Source organism: Coloeus monedula (assembly GCF_965178545.1).
Source record: "Coloeus monedula genome assembly, chromosome: 5".
Lineage (NCBI taxonomy): Eukaryota > Metazoa > Chordata > Aves > Passeriformes > Corvidae > Coloeus > Coloeus monedula.
Genome location: NC_138785.1, coordinates 32,451,242 through 32,470,706, shown reverse-complemented (window position 1 = coordinate 32,470,706; position 19,465 = coordinate 32,451,242). Strand labels below are relative to the sequence as shown.

General features: G+C 39.4%; 1 protein-coding gene across 1 annotated transcript in view; it reads left to right on the top strand.

Annotated features, from left to right (window-relative positions):
• The window catches only part of NPNT (nephronectin), a gene marked incomplete at both ends in the record, with an annotated part of 46,722 nt that overhangs the window by 9,805 nt on the left and 17,452 nt on the right, over positions 1-19,465 (top strand). The window contains 4 exons of the mRNA XM_082281509.1: positions 7,101-7,193; positions 13,361-13,480; positions 14,306-14,425; positions 18,527-18,661. Coding sequence (XP_082137635.1) covers positions 7,101-7,193; positions 13,361-13,480; positions 14,306-14,425; positions 18,527-18,661 — 468 coding nt within the window. The remainder of the gene's footprint in view (positions 1-7,100; positions 7,194-13,360; positions 13,481-14,305; positions 14,426-18,526; positions 18,662-19,465) is intronic.

The following is a 19,465-nucleotide window of genomic DNA, read 5'->3' as shown; positions in this document are numbered from 1 at the left end:
TTGTCTTCTGTCACCACAGAGGGACACTCACGCTATCCTGTTTCTACCTGGTCGAATTCAGTAGACACATGGAAAGATTCAGGTAATAAACAGACATTTGAGATGATAAAGTACCATTTTTTAAACAATTACAGTAAACCACTTGAAATGCAAACACAAAGATTTGCGAAGCATGAAGTATTTCTTGCTTTTCTAATTTTGCATGTGTTAGTTCTCGTTTTTGGCGATTTTTAAAAAAGAGTATTTAAGTGTATAAGCATTAGATTAACTTCTACTGACTTCATTAAATCCTATTGGTTTCAGTGCTACCCATGCTTGAGTTATGCATGTGGTTTAGTGCTTTTCTGAATAGTAAGGCATTCATAAATCAGGGTCTGGATTTGTCTGTGTGGTTTAGAAACATGTTTGGCAGCAGTCATAGCCAAGCCAAGAACTGACTGCAGTGAATAGCCCACACCAGTTGCAGTTTGTCGTGTTAATGTGCTGTTACCAGAATCATACGTGCAAACTGAGTAACTGATTTACCCGGGCAAGTGTTGGAGTTGTGCATAAAAAATTAGGAGCCTCTTACTTAATGGAATGTACATTTCAGATGGAAGCATAAGGATGCCTTTTGACAGCATGAATGTCACAAGGGCAAGTAATTTGAGAAAAAATGTTCAGCATTAGATACTGCCATTTTGTCTGATGTTATTATTAGTTTCTGATTACGGAAGTTGGTCAAGGACATTTGTTATCTTCCAAGAAAAATAGAGTAAGGAGTGTTGTGCAGATGGAATTATCTGAAAATTAATACCCAGTTGCCCTAGTCAGACTTACTAATCTCTGCAGAGATACATGCTGTGACTACTAATACACTTACTTGGGAAGCAAAGTCACTTTTTCAGAAATAATTCTCTAATGTGAGTTATGGGTATGAGCTGTTTTTACCACCTTCTAGTAACTTTGAGGTGGGATAAGCTTTATGTGTTCTCTTGCAGTTGTGAGTAGTTGAAGTATGTAGTTGAACAAAAAAGAAATATGCAACTCTGAAAGATCTACAGTGATTTATTTTACAAATTAGCTTGTACCTTTGAGATCGTAGATCAAAATTACTGTGAATAAGGCAGTTTCATTTTCCTGAGCATGTTTATGCGATTGCATAATTTACAAAGAATTGCAGGAAGTAAACAGAAAAAGAGAGAGGTGAGCTGCAGCTGACTCTGAGGGAGAGAAGTATTATGGAACTTAGTGTTGTGGTCTGTGAGCACCACAGGAGAAAGGCAGCCAGGTTCAGGTGAAGGAGGCAGCATAGAGGAAAGCCTCTTTCACCAACATGCGCGTCTTGTTAGAAAGTCGGCACTGGGAGAATGTAAGAAACAATCTGAAGATGGGAAATCTGTTCTGCAACCAGCAGTGTAAGAGGATCCAATAAAGATTTGTGAAGCTGAATACATTATGTAATAATTTCTGGGCTGCTGTGCAAATTACTTGCTGTGCCTGAGCAAATTGAATTTTAAGGAGCTGGGGTCTGGAGTCAGAATAAGTAGAGGGCTATAGATTACTTGGGAAGAGAGGGCAGAAGCAAGGCTGTTGAGGCAGGTGGTTAGTATAGTTTGTTTCAGATGCAGGTGTTCCTGTGCATAATTTTAGACTTCAGGGAGATGAAAAAAAAGTTCAGAAATTAGGAGGCAAAGCAGAGAAGAAGAACGTAAGAATTATACTCAGTCCTGTTTTAATGAAAAGCTTAGCTAGGAGTGTTGGAAAACCAAAGAGAATTTAAGTGGCTGGAGATCTATTAAGAAAACTCAGGGATTTCCATTGTTGGCCACAAATGAAGAGGAATTAGTAAGGTAGGAACCAGGCAGTGCAGTCATATGGTTAGGACTCCACCAAATCGTGTTTGGTAGTCAATAAATAAATAATTAATGCTAAAATTCTAGAAGAGAAGGAATGGAGGGGACGATATGTGGTAGTCACCCATGCCCTCAAAAGTGGGCAGCTTGGTGCAGAACTGACCAAGTCTGAGGGGTACTACCAAAGCAGTTCTGAGGGAACTGAGTGCAGTGAGAAAATACAGATGAAATTCAAAAAAACCCCAGCATTATAGACCCATAATGAATTTGTTGAATGTGTTTTTCATTTGTTGTATTTATTCAACAGTTAAAAAATAATAATTCAGAATGATTGAGTTGTTCTCGGATACCACCAACAGCAAGCAGTGGCTGGGAATATTGGTGGCTTCTGGCTTTTGCACAAGCGTAACACATGCTAACAGCATGTGCATTTCACCAGAAATTCTTTCTTCCACGCTTCCACACTTGAAAAAAAGAAAAAACCAACAACCAATCATAAACCCAAACCACCTGTTCACATTTCAACTCCTTGTGTTATTTTTACAGGAAGTTTAATTTGTCCTGAAGTTTAAGTGAAACTTGAAGTGTGGTATTTGTCACCTTATTTTGGAGGAAAAAGGTAGTTCTTTCCAACCGTGAAAATAGGTAGTCGGTTAGATTTATGGCTAAATAAAAGGCTCCAGGATACCTCCTTGGCTCCTTTGAAGTTAATGGGAACTGAGACAGAAGAAATCTTCACATCTGACCCAAAAAACCCCCTTTTGAAATGACCCAGCTGAAATGAATAATCATGAGACCCGGTTTTTTTTGCTGATTATCTCTTGAATGAATTGGTCAATAAAGTGAAAAGGAAAGTTTAGTTATAGTTTATTCTATGGCACAGATAAAAAAGCAAGACTTGACTAAAGATGAAAATTGCTGTGCTTAGGATTATTGTTCTGTCTATCTCAGTCCACATTCTTATCCAATGGGAGTGCAGTTTAACAGCTTTCGGAGAGGAATCCTTGGAGAAGTGGTAGGTGTGTTCTGATACTGATTCAACAGTAAATTAGCAGTCTTATTTTGAGTGGCACTTGTCTATGCAAGTATAATTTTAACTAATGTTTACAACAGTTACTATTATAAAGAGTAGAAAGTTTTTACTGATTTTTGGCAGCCTTTTTCAGACTTCTGGATTTCAGTGCCCTATTTGCTTAAGAGAGTGACTTTCTCAGTCTGATGTAACTCTTCTGTCTGCATTTCCTTCTTCCCTAGTAGGGAAGCAAGTGTTACGTAACAGGCTGAAATCCATGGACATGGGTTATTTCAGTCATATGTGGGTCACTTGGAAGGAAATGATGGTTTATTGGTTGTGGAGGAGTTTTTTAATTGTCAAGATGCAAAAAATAGTAATTGGGAGACTTTTTTTCCTCCATTACTTGTGAGTCTACTTGTTTTCAAAAAAGTGGAGAAACTCCATGTGTCTGTGTGTGAGGAGAGTGACTAAGTATTCTGTTCTGTTGTATCTGGAACTTTGCAAGAAAACAAGTGGAGTGGAGAATTAAAACACCCAGTCACATCAGCACATGTAGTGAATGCTCAGACTCATTCCAAACAGCTGAAATAGTTGTCTGCTATTAAAAGAAATGCTGAAAGTCTGGCTTAAGCTTATTTTTGTACCTGGGTCTGGTTGTTGCCAGTGTTCAAATAGAGTTTCCTGGCAGTCAGTGAGTGGATCTGCTGCCATGCAGGGGCAGCTTCTCCTTTGGATAAGGGTTTTCAGGCTGGAGATGGCAGAGCTGGAGCTGACCCACTGCTCTGGGCCTGGTCACTCTGGTAGGGGTCAGTGGGGACCCCAGCCAGGCATGTAGACTTGGCTGAATCATCTGATTCTTTAATCCTGAGCACCCTGCAAAGCCCCAGTAAAGTTAATCGGAAGATATACAAGTTTTTTCCTGAGGGTGGCTTGATTCCCCATAGGAAATGCCATCAGATTTATCTGTGGTGTTGGCTGAGCTAAAGATGTTGCTAAGCCTACTGCAAAGCATTTTCCTCCTGTACATTGAAATTCTTCACTTGTAACATTGTATTGAATTTCAGCTGTGTCTAAATAAGATTCATGTTGCTGAAGTAGCCCAAGTTCATAGAATATACTCTAATAAACAGGTTTTCTTCTAGAACGGTGTTTGGCAGCAAACAAAGGTTTCCAAATACCCATTTAATGTGTAAAACCTCCAACATTTTATAATTACTTTGACTTTATGGGTAATGGTTTGCTAGTCATTAGGAAGCTTTCCTTGGGGAAATAGAGATTCTTGAGCTGCAGGCTGTGAGGGGCTGAGGTCTTCAACTGAGACTTCTAAAAAAGAGAAGAGACATGTCTGTCATGTGATTTAAATGCATTTCTTAATTCTATCTTGAGATTAGAAGGTAGACTAGATCAGCAGTTACCCACTTGTGTGTCAGACAAGACATTAAGTCCTGCATGGTATAAAGCTACATTTGTTAGGGTGTGTTGGACTAGATAAACTCTTGGAGAACTCATAGATCAGATTTCTTGATGTAATAACAGGGCCTATGTTGCATGTTTTGTATCTGTAGAAGTTGTATAGTATATGTTTTAAACAAATACTACTACATAATTTTGTTCAGTATGGTATCTGACCTACTTGGTTAACTGCGAGAATTAAACAAACCATCTGATTCCCAACACTAATGTGCTTGACCTTTTGAATTAGAGGAGCATTTAACTTACAAATGAAATGAAAATCTCATTTCCTTACTGAATTTTACGAGTCTTTTTGTCTTCAAGTATGAGATCCTCTTTTTTTTCTCTGAGCAGCTAATAATATACAATCTCTGCAATTGAGGGAGGGACCAAGGCTTTAAAAAACTCAGCTAAACTGAAATTGCCGCAGGTTCAGCTACTGAACTGTTACACTTTACACCAAAGTGATCCCATGGTACTTCAGGTTTCTTAAAAAGAACTGATTTAAGTAAGTGTGTCCCACTTCACAATATGGATCTTCTCTAAAGGGCAGTTGAAAATTCATAGAAGTTTTCAAAAACATATTTATAGTAATTTCTTTTTCTCTACTGTACTTAGATCCCAACTTTTCTTTTTGCCTAGTGACTTTAAAGTCACGAAGTTGGTCTTCACAGTTTTCATTTTGCCACCATCACCTCTAATTAGACCTGGGTCTGTGATGTCAGGAAGATAATCTCAGCATCTAAATGAACTCTTAAGCAAAGACCTTTTCTTCTGTTTATGACCACAGTGATTAAAAAGCAGTAATTGTTTCCAAATACAATGTTCTAGAAGTGTCTCGTGATCTATCAGTTGCTCTTCAGTCAGATCTGTCTATTATCCAAGGGCACACTTTCTGACACATAACCTTTTAGTAGTCTGAGAAGCTCCTGTTCCTTACACTTCTATTGAGATGTGTTTCTGAACCTGAATCCCATTTCTTTGTTTCCAGACAGTGTTTGTTGTGGGGGAAAAAAAAAAAAATCTTGTATTTCTGTTGCCTTTTAAGATACTCCTTAACAAGTGTTTGTAAAGAGACTTCCCCATCGTACTAGGAAGATCCATCAGGAGCAGAGCTGTAGACTTAAAACAGAGTTTTATGCTCTCAGGATATATCACTGATTATACATATATACTAAGCTTAAACAAGAAACATGCCTGATAGTAAAGGGCAAATGCAGTCCTAAAACAGGAGCAAACTCCTATGCTAACAGTTGCTTCTCTGGATATATTTGCGGGAATTGCTGATTCTGGATGCTTTGAATCTTATGGAAAAGATTTTCAGAACATCAAAGATCTGTTTGGGTAGTTCTTCCACAACCAGAACTAATATCTTGTTTCTTTTTAAATTTTGCTTAATTCAACCCTGTTGAACAGCTTGGCTTGCATGCAAATTACATTTCTGAGTGTGTTCTGGCAGATTTCTGTTAAATTACGTCCTTAATATATCCAGTTTTATGATACAGCCCGTTGTTGTTGGATTAATATTGCATCTGGATCTAGTTAGTTACTTGCAAATTCCAAATGATACTGTTACTTTATAAAATAAACTGTAAGCTGGGGTAGATAGATAAATCCTGGTCACAGGGTATTCAAGTTATTCTACCATCTGATTTCTGTCTATTTTGTGTCTATCTTAGTTTAGCAGAGAGCTCACCACAATTGTGCATGTGCATTTTGCCATATAATGATAAACAACATCTTAGAGCATAGTAAATACTGCATTTTTCCAGTGGGTTGAAGCAGTGGGTTTAGTAATAGAAAAACATTTCTAATGCAAAAGACTTTGAAGTGCTGTTTAAAATTTTCATCTGTCAAATGTTTTTCATTTGTGCGGGAAAATATTCCTGTTGGCTAATCCTACATCAGTAAAAATGTATTTGTGCATGAATTCTTACATCTCTTCAAGAGCAATGCTTTTGTTATTTGTTACTGAAGTTTTGAAAGTTTGTTTTATGAATTTTGTTTGTGTCATATTGAGAGAGGTACCAAAAACTGGCTTTATAACTAATATTTCTCTGTTTATTTTCTGTATATAACTTCTGAGTTGCGGTTTGTACGTTCTGAGACTGTATCTATAGAGCAGGGTGGATAATAAATGCTTGAAATCTTCTGAGAAGTGACTTGGATGTGTGCAGTGGAAAAGCAGCATATTACAGTCAGTGCTGCTTTTTCCCTGTCCTTTCTTCCTCCAAAATGAAAGAAAAAGTAATTCCCATGCCAGAATCCAAATGCTCAAAAGGGAGACTCAGGCAAAACTTTGCTCAGTAAGGGGGTAGAGCGTTGCTGTGTAATCATGGAGGAAAATGGTGAATCTGTGGGACTCTGTGGTCTGGGCCACTGGCTACTGGTGACTGCACTATGGCTTTCTGTGTTGCCCAGGACATTGATGTACTCATTTTCTGCACAGCTGGGGACTATTCCAGGTTTGCCAAATGCAATGGCATCAATCATAGTACATACATCCATAGAGCAAGTGAAGGCACAGTGGCTGCTTGCTGGTTAGGTGTTAAAAGGGTTTAGTATCCCACAAACAGCACCATGTATTGTTGTGCAAAAATAGACTACTAGCAGGTATCTCCCTCTTCCCACAAGTATTTGAAAGTGCACCTGATGTTTAACAGTGAAGCATATAATGTTGCTGAAGGGAGGAGCATAGACAGTACTACTGTTTGTTGGGTAGTTGCTGTTTATTTTAAAGTAGAGCACTGTCAGCTGTGACTGGAGTGGAAAGATAATGAGTATTCCTCTGTTTGCAGCTATATGCCAGCCAGGGTGCAAACATGGTGAATGCATTGGGCCAAACAAGTGTAAGTGCCACCCAGGATACACTGGAAAAACCTGCAACCAAGGTAAGAAAGAATTTATTTTTGAAATTGTGGAAGTATTGTTGGTCTCTCTACCGTACCCCACCAATGCTGTGTGTGTCACCCGTGTGTATAGAGTAGTGAACTCATATACCAGGTCTGCTATTGCTGCAGCAGTTCTGATCTTGAGGCTGACTTTCATAGGGAGATTGATATCTGCAGTGGGATGACATGGAGGAAAAACTGCTTTAATTCAGAAGAAACCAATGAGATTAATGTATAGTTGGTAGTTACCTGCTCTCCTTAATCTGAAACAAATTATTTAAACCTTATGGTCAGGATTGTTGTTTTTTTTAAAGTCACAATTTTCAGGTTTGAATAGTGAAATAATATTTGTTTTATTAAAAACCCCATAATTCATACATTCTTATTTTAGTGTTTCTAATCCTGAACTAACTAGGTTCCAATAAACTACTAGGTACTGAAGGGTTGGTGTAAAGATGAAGTTTCTCTGTTTCATTGTTTGGGGTTTTTTTCTCAAAATTTATGTCCAAAGCGTGTAATGGTATAAAGATCATAGAGTACAAACAATTAGAGAATTGTAATATGTGATTGATTAGACTTTGATGGCTAAGATGCGTTCACATACGAAGATATCTCAATTATATCTCTTTTGCAGTTGTCTCAGCCTAAAAATGAATGCATTTTCTGAGTGCTGAGGGAGTATAGTAGAAAAGTGTGATATTTAGAACAATTTTCTTATTCAAGAATGTAGCCTGATGTTGCTAAATTTCTTATGACATGTTTTTTAAACTGAATTATTTTCTTTAAAAACAGATATGTATTTATTTTTGGATTTACTAATCCTTCCCACACTGATGTGGAAATGTGTGTTGTGTTTTTCAGTTTTCTCAAAAGTTTCTGTCATATCTTATATTATCCTGTCTTTTTTTTCCCCCTTACTCTGGGCTGACATTTTAAAGGATGGGTTGTTATGATTTTATTCTACACACGTTTTAGTCAGTCTAAAACTTTTTAAGAAAACAGTGCAGTGAACTAACAGTTGTTACATGTATGTGTGACAGTTTTTATATGTACTAATTTAAAAATATAGAAGGAATGCTTTGCAAATTGCTGGAGGCTTCAGTCTTGAAAACTGAACTATTTACTTGCCACTAAATGCTAAGGAAGGAAAAAATGTGATAAGTTATTACAGGAAGCCCGTTGGGCAGTATTGATGAAATATTCTTGCATGGTGTTGGTGACAGAGCTGCCCTGGCAGATGTACATGAGGCTTCTGAGATGCCTGCTGACTGGTGCCCCAAATGTGCACCAGTTCAGGTGGCTGCTGCTGCTCTACTACATGGTGAGACCCTTGAGCTGTTCCTGGGGTCATGGTTTGTGTTCTTGCCAGTGCTGATTCAGTGTTTGGGTGAGACTTGGAAATGCACGGTGGATGCCGAGTCTGCTTTTGCTGGGTGGAGATTCAAATGGCACAGGAAAAATTGACCTTTGTTATTATACCTTAATAGAGCACCTGTCCTGTTCAGTCAGTGGTCCATTTTCTCAATTCTGTTCTAGAATAGTAACAGAAGGAATAATGTTGGCAGAAGAAATGTTGGAATTCCCCTGCAGAGATGGAAGTCTTTCTGGGATGTCAAAGGTTCTGGACTTTAAAGTATGCTCAGGTTCTTGGTGAAAGAGGATTTGTTCTAGGAACATAATACAGAGTTCACCACTAGAAATGCTTGTCTGCCCTTGATATAATGTATATTTATTAATTTATAAATGAAGTAATGCATATTGCCTGATTTTTATCGTGCCTTCTCCCTGCTCTGTGAAGATGTGCAGCTGTACACAAGTCCACTTGGTCAGAGCAGTGAAGCTCTTATATTTCATCCCCTGGATCATCATGCAAGAAATGTAGCATCAAGGGGTGAGGTGGTCCTGTGTTTCAGGTGTTGTGCTCCTCTTACCTGCGCAGCTTCAAACAGGAGCGCAATTTCTTTTAAAGAGGTAGAGGCTGATAGACCCATCAATGGCCAGGATGTGAAAGCTGACCCTGCAGTGCCATTAGCATGCAGAGCAAATAGCTGGTTGTATTTCCTTGGTGCTGCTGTGTGTCTGTATTCTGAAAAGTTTTGACTCTCCACCATACTCACAGTTGTCACTTGCATTTGTTTTTTTCCTCTGTTCTTTCAGAGCCTGCCTTTTTTATTTTCTGAGTTCCTTTGTAAAGTGATAGTGATGGAAATAGTTCATCAGGTTAGATAAAGTCAAAACTGTGATTTACATAAAGTTGGAAGTTGTAGAAAATGAGGGTTGATAACTTCCGAATTTGGTAACTCATTACTAGTTGATTAATCAGACTAAGTGTTGTGAACAAAACTCTTCAGGTGATACAAATCTCTTATGAGTTTGACATGTTAGTGTGATTGCAGTTGCTGGAAATGAATGCTGATCTACTGTTTATAGTATGGTGATAACAGTTTAATTTTTGCACTTGGTTTCTGGTCCTTGGCTTTCTATTTTCAGAGTTGGGTAAATGTGGTATTGCGTATTTGACTTCAGTGTTGCCTGATCCAAGTTAGGTAACAGACAAAAAAAAGGCAGAAAAAGTCCGAGTGCTGAAGTCTGCAGAAGCTAATTAAAAGAAAATAGCAGAGTGTATTGAATCTGCCTAGAAATAAGTGACCCATTGTTGGGTGTGCACTGAAGTCGGTCCAAGATCATCTGTGGTGCAACACCGCAGTCAAAGGAGTCACATCTGGTTTTGCCAGCATAACACTCTTGTCCTTTCCTTGCACTCACATTTTCATTTCATTTCTTTAGATATAAAATACTTGTACTCAGCAGCTTGTGTTTGTTATAAACCTTCTTTCCATAGTGGCCAAAATGGTCAATCTGCTTTTATGTCTCTACTGTCTTGTGTTACTCTGAAATCAAGAATGCTGGTTTTGAATTGGCTGTGCAGTTGTAGGCAATGTGGGAAATTAAATGGCTGAATGATGCAATTCTCAAACACAGGACATGAGTGGACATCCCCACGAAGAAATTAAAGGGATTTGTTAAACTTTTTAATAGTGTAGCACTTTATACTATTCTCATAGTATGTTACTAAGAGCTGTCGTATTTGTCAGTACCAGAGCTTTCATTTCTGTACTAAAAATGCTTTGTATCAAGTGGTGGTGTAGAATTCGATCCTATAGAAGGATCCAGTATTTTAAGGCTTGTAATGTAACCTATACTCTATGCAAGGCAATAAACCGAGAACAATTCATAAATTCTTGTTTTCAGCTTTGAGTCTGTGGTCCTAACTCTGGAAGTCAGTGCACGACAGTTCTTAAGTCTTCAGGAGTATCTAAACTTAGGAGCTGAAGTGCAGTGGATTTTAAGCACTAGGAGTTGACACAAGGCACTGTCAAAATCCTGCCCTATCAACTTAATTTCAGTGTTACTTTTTTCCTTATTCTCTCCCCACTTCTAGTTAAGTGTTTTATACTTAGCTCTGTTATGCCTTTATTTTGTGAAGTGATGCTTTTTGTAGAAAAGAGGAAGAATACTAAAATACAGGTATTTTAGACTAGGAGAACTTTTTTTTCCTCTTACTTCAAAATGATTGTTGTCAGTGAACATCAGTATATTCAATACTGTGGGTTCCTTGGGGATATGTTTAGGAATTGAAATCAAATGCTAACAGAGTTTTTGAATGTAGCAATGACTTTTTTAACAGATGCATTGCATGTGTAATAAATATGTTAATGCGGCTATAATGTCTGTCAGGAACTGCCTATTTGTGGTATGTTTTACAGAAAAAAGAAAAAGCAACTTTTTTTCCTGCTGCCAAGAGAAGTTTGCCTTTCAAAATGTGAGCTTTCATCAGCTTATGATTGAAGATTTTTGTGTAAAGCTTTTCTTACACAAAGGTTTCCACGATGAAAACTTGTCCTTCCCCTGTAGCGTAATCATCTGCAGCATTTCCATTTGACCTAGGCATATACCTGCAGTCACAACTCTTAGCAGAAGATCCTGCTTTCGCAGGAGAAAATGTACATTCTTCTACAACTGTTTCTCTCAAACCCAGCAGGTACATTCTTGTGAATGTGGCATCAGTGCCTGTTGTGAGAAGTACGTTCTCCTTGAAACTGCTGAAACTTTCTCCGCTTCCCAAAGAGCGAGAGCTGAAAAGGGGTGCTGTCTCTGCAGCACATGATCCACAGGAAGACTGCAGAGGTGGTCGTTACTCCTTCTTTGTCATGCACAGGTCCAGCCCTTATTTTGGCAATCTTTCCTCACTGAAGGCCTGCTTAGGCTCGTCTGATCTTCCTCACCACTTGAGGAGAAAATATTCCCCTTCAGGTTTCCTGGAAACATCTTGTTCAGCCTTACACAGGAAGAAATGGAAAATTACATCCCTTACCACTACCCTCTTGTGGAAGAGGGGAGCAGGAAATATTCTTGTCCTTAAACATGCTGTTCTTCCCGAAATCTTGGAAAATGAAATAAGGGGAAGGGTTCTGGGAGGGTCATGTCTGCATGATGCTCGCTATTCCTTGGCCCCATGAAGACGGAAACAAAGTAGGTCAGAAGGCAGCAGATTTTATGATAACATAAACACTGTTAGGAGCTCTCAGGAACAGCAGTGACATAACAGGCAACATCCTCATGGCTGAGTTTGGATTTCATCAATGTTTTGTAGTCTGATACATGTATTTTCACTTGATGGCTCTGCATTTTATCTGTCAAAATGGAAGGGAATGCATTTCTCAGTTTTACAATGCCATTTAAAAGTAGTTCGCCTGAAAAGAATAAGATGAAGAATGTTACTCTCAAAAACTAAGTGATTACAGAGTTTCAGGACAAGTTTAAAATCCAAACATTAGGAACTTGTAAAACTCCAGGTGTAGTTGTCTAGAATCAATGTTTTCTCTAACTTCACTTCCATAGCGAATGTATCCTTTCTCACTCCATTTACTGCATAGACCAAGTTAATTTTTCTGCTTTAGTTCCAAAAAGCAATCAGTGAATTACTGACTTCATTTTAACCACAGCTGTATTTATCTTTCTGGTTCAGCATCTTAGCCCTGAGCCTTCACCTCTAATCCACAGAAGGCATCTGCCACCTCCCCAGCTGGCATTTTATAAGTGGCTACTGTGTGTGGGTATCTACCACATCATAGGAGCCTCGAGGCTTGTTTTTCTAATACATGGATTGAGGGACACTTGATAAGATAGTGCTTAATACTGGGAGATGGTCTTTGAAAACTTCGAAATAATGGTGATTCTCTGTCTGTAACAGACCTCCAGAAAGCACAGTGCAGTATTAGAGATGAGGGTTGATAACTCTGTTTTTGAAGTTCTTGCTGGCTGGATTTGTGGATGGATCTATTATTTTCGTCTCTGTTGTCATCTTTGTTCATTACTATACAAATAACTAGCAATAAAAATAAGTAACAAAATATTCTGGTTTACTCAGATAAAATCAACACATATTCTTGGAAGAGAATTCTGAAGGAAGTCACTCCATCTTTACTTCTTGTTTGAAGTTCTGTCTACTGATATGGAAATTGTAGCTGAATATTTTCAGTTCAAGTCATTAATTCTGTATTAAATTGCAAATCTGAAATACTAGCCCTCATGGATAGTCCTTGACGAATATAGCTGATGCCAGATACTTTTTTTTAGTATTTTCTAGATGATAAGGAATAAATTTTCTCTGTGAGATTATTTGAAGTAGGTTGGCATCAGCTTTCCTACCGTCCTCTGCCACTAATTTTGAAGCATGATAGTGAATCGCTGAATTGCTATCAGAATTGCTGATAATGATTGCAGAGTGATGTTTGCTTTCTTTCTCCTCCCCCTCCTTCGGAATGCTGGCTGGTCCTGGACATGGCATCAACATGAACAGTGGCAAGATGTGGGCAGCCTGAGCTTGTGTGTTGCCTAATGAAACAGCTGGCTCTTCATCTAATACTAATACTGTCATTTTTTAAAATATGCATTTGAAACCAAGCAAAATTAGCTGCTTGGCCAGAGGGATGAACAACGTTTCGTGCAGGATGTTCTGGACACTTGCTATCAGCTGAACTGCGTATCAAAAGCTAATTGCCATATTCTTCCTTCCTTCTCCAGCAGCTTGGACCAGTAGTTTTGCCATGCATGCCTTGTGTGTTTTCTTTTTCCACCCTCTTCCCCTGTGCCCTTCATTTCAGATCTGAATGAGTGTGGACTAAAGCCGCGGCCATGCAAACACCGGTGTATGAATACCTACGGCAGCTACAAGTGCTACTGTCTGAACGGCTACATGCTTATGCCAGATGGAACCTGCTCAAGTACGGCCAGCCTTGCTGCTTGCTCTTTTCCAGCTTCTCAAAATCCCTGCTCGAGTTTCCCCGGGAAACTTCTGTGAAATGAAGATGAGTCCCAAAGTAAAAGATTAATCTTGCTGGAAGTTAGGCAGCTGCACAAGACGAGCTCCTTTTTTTCCTAGTTAAATTAGGCTGAAAAAAACAAGAGAAATTGTTTTGATTGTATTAGTTTTATTAAAAGTTTCCCCCAAAGCATTCTTCAAGGCTGTAAATCACTGTTAATTGGCCTTCAAGGACAAGTGCTTGCAGTTTTCATTGCAGCAAGACACCTGCAGTTCTGCTGCCTTGTGGCCTTATAATGTAAAATCTTTAACACTGCAGATGTTGGTTGTTTGACTGGTATAAAAATTGTACTGCCATCTCTCTGGAGATCAGGTTCCTACTTGCTCCCATAAAAGCAGTTATTTTGAATGTCTGGGCAGAGAGAAGGGGAGAGAAATTACCTTTAATTAGAGATGCCGCATTTTTAAACTGGCAGTACTGTCCAGGAGAGTCTATAGTACATACTAGCCTTTATATTCTGGGGACTGCGTTCTATAACACAACTTACTACAGTTGTGGTGGTTTTCTCTTTTTTTTTTTTTTTTTTTTTTTCTTAGAGATGTAGTTTGTGGAAAGAAAAATTTTACTGGCAGATGTAGTTCCTCTTCGAAGGATACCCGTCAAACTCAACAAGCAGGTTCCCACTTTTATCATAAATATGTGACATCTTAATTCTGTGAAGTTTTCAGTTGTTTTCTAGTACTGATCAGAGTCTTTATCTAAATATGTCCAATTATTTTTCTTCAGATGCCCTTTCTTGCCTGATGGCAAACTGTCAGTATGGCTGTGACGTACTGAAAGGGGAAGTGCGCTGCCGCTGTCCTTCTCCAGGGCTGCAGCTTGGGCCTGATGGCAGGACTTGTGTAGGTAGGTGATCAAATGTAGATTTAATTTTTTTTTTTTTTTCTGCAAAATGCTTTTATCCTTACACAGAATGCAGTTCAAGAGAGTTTATCAGATGTACTTAGAATGCATTGAACATGCAGTTTAAAGTTAATAATGAGAATTGTGATAAGGCTGTTGCTCAGGTGCCGTTGTGTCAGAGATGGCCAGTGTTTTCCTCCAATCCTGCAAGTTTCCTTGTCTGCCTAAAGCCCATACAGACTCCTTGGTATCCAAGCCCTCAGCCCTTGCCACTCCTGCTACTGGGTTATTTTAAACTATTGCTAACTCCAAAATACCTGCCTGCATAAAAAAAGGAATGGGGAGATCACCTTTCCCTCATACCCAAAAAGGTGGTGCCTAGCTCACTGGGTAGAAGAATAATTTGTAAAAATCATTGATGTTACAGTGGAGCAAGGTGAAGGGCTGTTTGTGCTCCCAGTATTAGTGGGACTGAATCTTCAGTCTCTTCCAGACTGTGAAAACTCCAGGTTAAAATAAACACAGAAACTCAGAGTGTATAAAAGTGAAATGTTTTGTTCCCATGTTTGTGAACATGGAGAAGGTGCTTATGGTTAATCAGACTCTAGTATGGTCTGAAGAATAGTGTGACATGTGATTTCATTAGTCATTAACTATATATCCTGAGTGGATATGATGTTCCAGTGATTTTATTATTTATATTCTGAGGAGTGCTGCAATTCCATAACCAGTAACAACACTTGCACTGAAAGAATGTAAGAAAATGGGGATGTGCTGATCATGCATTTGGGTAACTTGGCTGTCCACAGGATGGGTGGTTCTTCGAATGCCTGACCCATGCTGACCAAGAATTTGTTGTCAGAGAAGGGGATAGACCCTAGATCTTCTGGTGAGAAGAGCAGGCTCCACACCAAGTCAGAGGCTTTCTGAAGTGCATGATTGACATGTCTGTGTATGGAAAAGAATGGACAGAACAGGAGGAAAAAAACCCACCATTGTTGCACGCTGAAGGGACTAAGTTGTGATAAATCCCATTGTGGATATTATGGCAGAGAGATCTTCAGAAGATACTTGTGCCATGCCATAGGGAGCTGAGTGATTTTGAGTACAAATTCAAGAAAGTTACACCAAGTAGAGAAATTTGCTAGAAAAAATGCTTGCAGCATTCTCCTGGTGTGCATTTTTCTATTCAGGCAAACTTCACACTTTGAAATAAACAAAGTGCACTTTAATGCCAAAGACTAACATTCAGACCAGTCCTATGAAGCTCTTTGAAGTTTTCAAAAAAACCGCTTTTTTTTCCCAGAAAGGCAAAGAACTGCGTACCCAGATTTTAGTTGGGTGTGTATCATTCAGAATGACCTCATAACCTATTTCTAGAATTTCCACAAGAATTTCAGAGCAGCCTTGTACAATACAGAGAAAATAGTTACAGCAAGAGATGTCTGTTCTTCCCACCTCATAACATAATGTTCTTCCTTTTTTTAGTAAGAAGCGATTGTGACATGCACTCTTTCTGTGTTATTTCTTTATCGAGTTTGAGATAAATATGTGACACCTCAAAGAACTGAAGCTACTTGGAACTAGGGCTGGTTTTTTCCTCCTGTTTGTACAAGCCTGTCACTGTTGGAGAGGTGGTTGGCTCCAGCAAGGGTCTGGATAATGCTGCAGTACAAACAGAGGTGTAGGTGATGGTAAGAAAATTGAAGTGTGCATTGGCTACAGCTCATGAAATGCTTGTTTGAGGAGAGTTGGAAAGACAGCTGGGAATGCAATGCTTATTTTTAGCACAGGTGGAAATTCCTCTAGGCATTATTCTATTTTAACACTTGCTGATCATCCTCTTGTTTAAGATGTTCCTTCTCAGTAAAGAGCCACTAATTTGGCTAGAAAGGTAAATCATATAAACTAAATGACCACAAAGTGAAAAAATAATGCAGCAAAGTATTCAGTGAAAATGTCGATTAAACAGCTAGTTAATTGATTAATGACTCTTGAGTCAATAAATCAATCAGTGTTGGCAGGATTTTGGATTGGGATTTTCATTTAATGAAATCTGTATACATATTTCAGCTTCAAATGATCTGAGATTGAGGGCTGAAAATAATTATTTTTCACTATAAAATTAATTATTTCCCCTTTTTTGTGTTTAGAAACTTGAAAATATGGCCTTGTAAACTTAAAAATCCTACTATTTTTAAAGTAGTCTCATCGTTATTTTGTGCTTGAGTTGGTAATATGGTCATACTTGCAGCAAGAGAGAGAAGCAATTCTGCTTCTCTGGTGGACACTGATCATCAGACTCATTAGATGCTGACCATCACACTCCCTCATGTGCCTTTGGAGCAGCTCCCTGGGCTGAGGTGAGAATGCAGACCACACCTTCGTGCCCTGCCTTTCATGGGAAGCAGGTATGAGCCATGGCATGTTGCAGCAGGCAGAGGGAAACAGCCCCACACGTTTTGGTCCAGGTGTGAATTGGCTTGAAAGAAGCCACCGTCACTGTACTGTACTGTTTGAGAGCTGCAGGAAACTAATCACAATCATACTGCATATCATCTTGTGGCTACTGATCAAAAAGTGATTTTCCCCTCAGTAATGAGCATCCACGCACGTCTCATTATATGCAAGTGGAAGGCTGTTCATTTTTCCATATTTTTGCATCAGTTTTGAACAGTGTATTGTTTAGCAGTTCAGTCCTGTATCTCTAGGACATGTAACTGCCTACCACCACACTGCTGCCATAATTTAACGTAATTTTTGTCTTATGTGAGTTTGCAAAAATGTGAATAAATACGAACATGTACAGAGGAAAAAGCAGGACATGCTACCTTAGATTTTTAAGATCATAATCCATGCCATGATGAGGTTATTCAGTGGCTAATCTTTTTGTTACTGAATTACTTTTTGAAGTTATGGTTTAAAGATTAAAAAAACCCAGCCAAAACCAACAAAGAACACAACTAACTCATCAAGAGTCTGAAACTTGCAGCCTCGAAATAATATTTTAATAAAGGGTAGAAAATTGTGACTTGTGGATTAAATTATAATAAGAAACATGGTAGGGTTTGTAAAACTCAGTAACATATTCAAAGCCTAAAATGTTAACAATAAATTCAAATCAAGAGACAGATTTATAGGAAGATTCAGGCATGTGGAGAGGTGCCCAGTATTGGCCTTGTTTTCTTTCTCAATGGGGCCTTTGCTGCACCATTCCACCATCTCTCTCGATGGAGAGAGAGCAGTCTGACAGGGCAGGAGGGTGGGAGCTCAGGGGTTGAATCCCTGCTGTCCTCAGTAATTCTTCATGCAGAGTGGACGGTGGCAGCAGGTGCTAGTGGGGCAACCTGTCTGGCCAGTAATTCATGGCTTTAGGTCACTTCTTTTGGCTGTGGGAACACAGCTTGGGGAAGCTGAAGCTCCGTCTCCCCCACCTCAGGTAGCTGTCCTAACTAACCACCAGCTTTGTGGTAACGTTTTTTTCTGTGCAGTAGAAGAAACTCTGCCTCGTTCAGCCCTCTTTCACAAGAGCAGCAGGGCATCAATCACTCGGCTTTGTTTTGCACTCTTGACAGCGGCAACTGAAGTGCTCCTTTTGGGAAAAGAACCGAGTGGAGAGCAAAATCTGCTTTCCCGTAGATCAAGAGTGTGATAGAGCTGCAGAGCAGAGGCTTGAACTGTGCCCTGTAGATAACCAGCAAATGCGAGGAGCTGTGTGCGTCAGAAGCAGCCGTGCATGGCAGTGGAGAATTAGTGTTTAAGCACTCAGCAGCCTCAGCTCGGTGTCCAAGGACTACAGAGTGAGTGGTAGTGCAAGCACCTTTTGTGTGTCAGCCTGACCTCGTGTGAGAGTTTCCCAGGCAGGGAGAGCAGCAGTGGGTGAGCATCGGCTGCTCCCTGGGTATCTGCCTGTGACCCAGAGCTGAACTGAGAGGGCACAGCCAGAAGAAGTTCTCAGGTATTACTGCTGGCTGACCAAGGGCCCTTATGAAAAATACTTTGGCTATTCTTTAGCTTTCCATTATGTGAAACCAGTTTCATTTAGACAGCGTACATTGTATTTTAACTGTTATTAAGAATAATACAGTTCCTTTGTTTCTACAGATATTGATGAATGTGCTACTGGGAGGGTTCTCTGTCCACGGTTTAGGCACTGCGTCAATACTTTTGGAAGCTACATTTGCAGGTGTCATAAAGGCTTTGATCTGATGTACATCGGAGGCAAATACCAATGCCATGGTAATAACGAGCTATTTTTTATGTGCACATAATAGAGCTGCATATTCTGAAATGAAATTAATGGTTCAAAGAGGAATGTTTGTTTATTATGGCTGAAACGTTGAAGTGGGGTTTTACACTGCATCAGTATTTTAAGAAAGATGGATTATAGAAATAGGTTGTGAAAGAGAAGGCATGTATTTGGTCCACATTCTTGTACTGGTTCTTGTGTGGAAGCTAGTGGGGAGAGCAGAGCTGATGACCCCAAGAATTCCTTTCCAAAGCCCTTTTTCCTGCGGGATTCACTGTCACTGGCAGTTGTAGGCTTGGAGCGATGTATGAGCTTGGGCTATACCTGAGCTGTAACACTGGTGTGCTCCATAGCATGCCCCAAGATCCAGGATCAGAAAATGTGCACACCCTCGCTCCTCCCAACCCAGACTGCCCAACTTTCCTTCCCCTGAAGACAGGTGGGGAAGAAGCAGGAGTTGGGAAATAACCTGATGTTGTCTGGACATGAGACTGGAATGCAGCTGGTATATGCCCTTCAACAAAGATATTCCTGGGTCTCTCTGCCTTAGTTTCACAGGGTCTTAACTGGTTATGATTCTTTCACTGAAAAAAGATTGTGTGGAGATAATGAGGCATTGCTTTATGTTTGCTTAAGTATTTTTTTTCAGAGACATTTGTATTCAGAGCACTGGAATTTGGAGATTTTTGCTTGCATCATTGGCAATAAATGTGGATATGCCATATGAAAGGTTTCCAGCAGTTTCTACTTGATGTAGAAACATCTATACAGATGTTTAATATGGGAAGCATTTT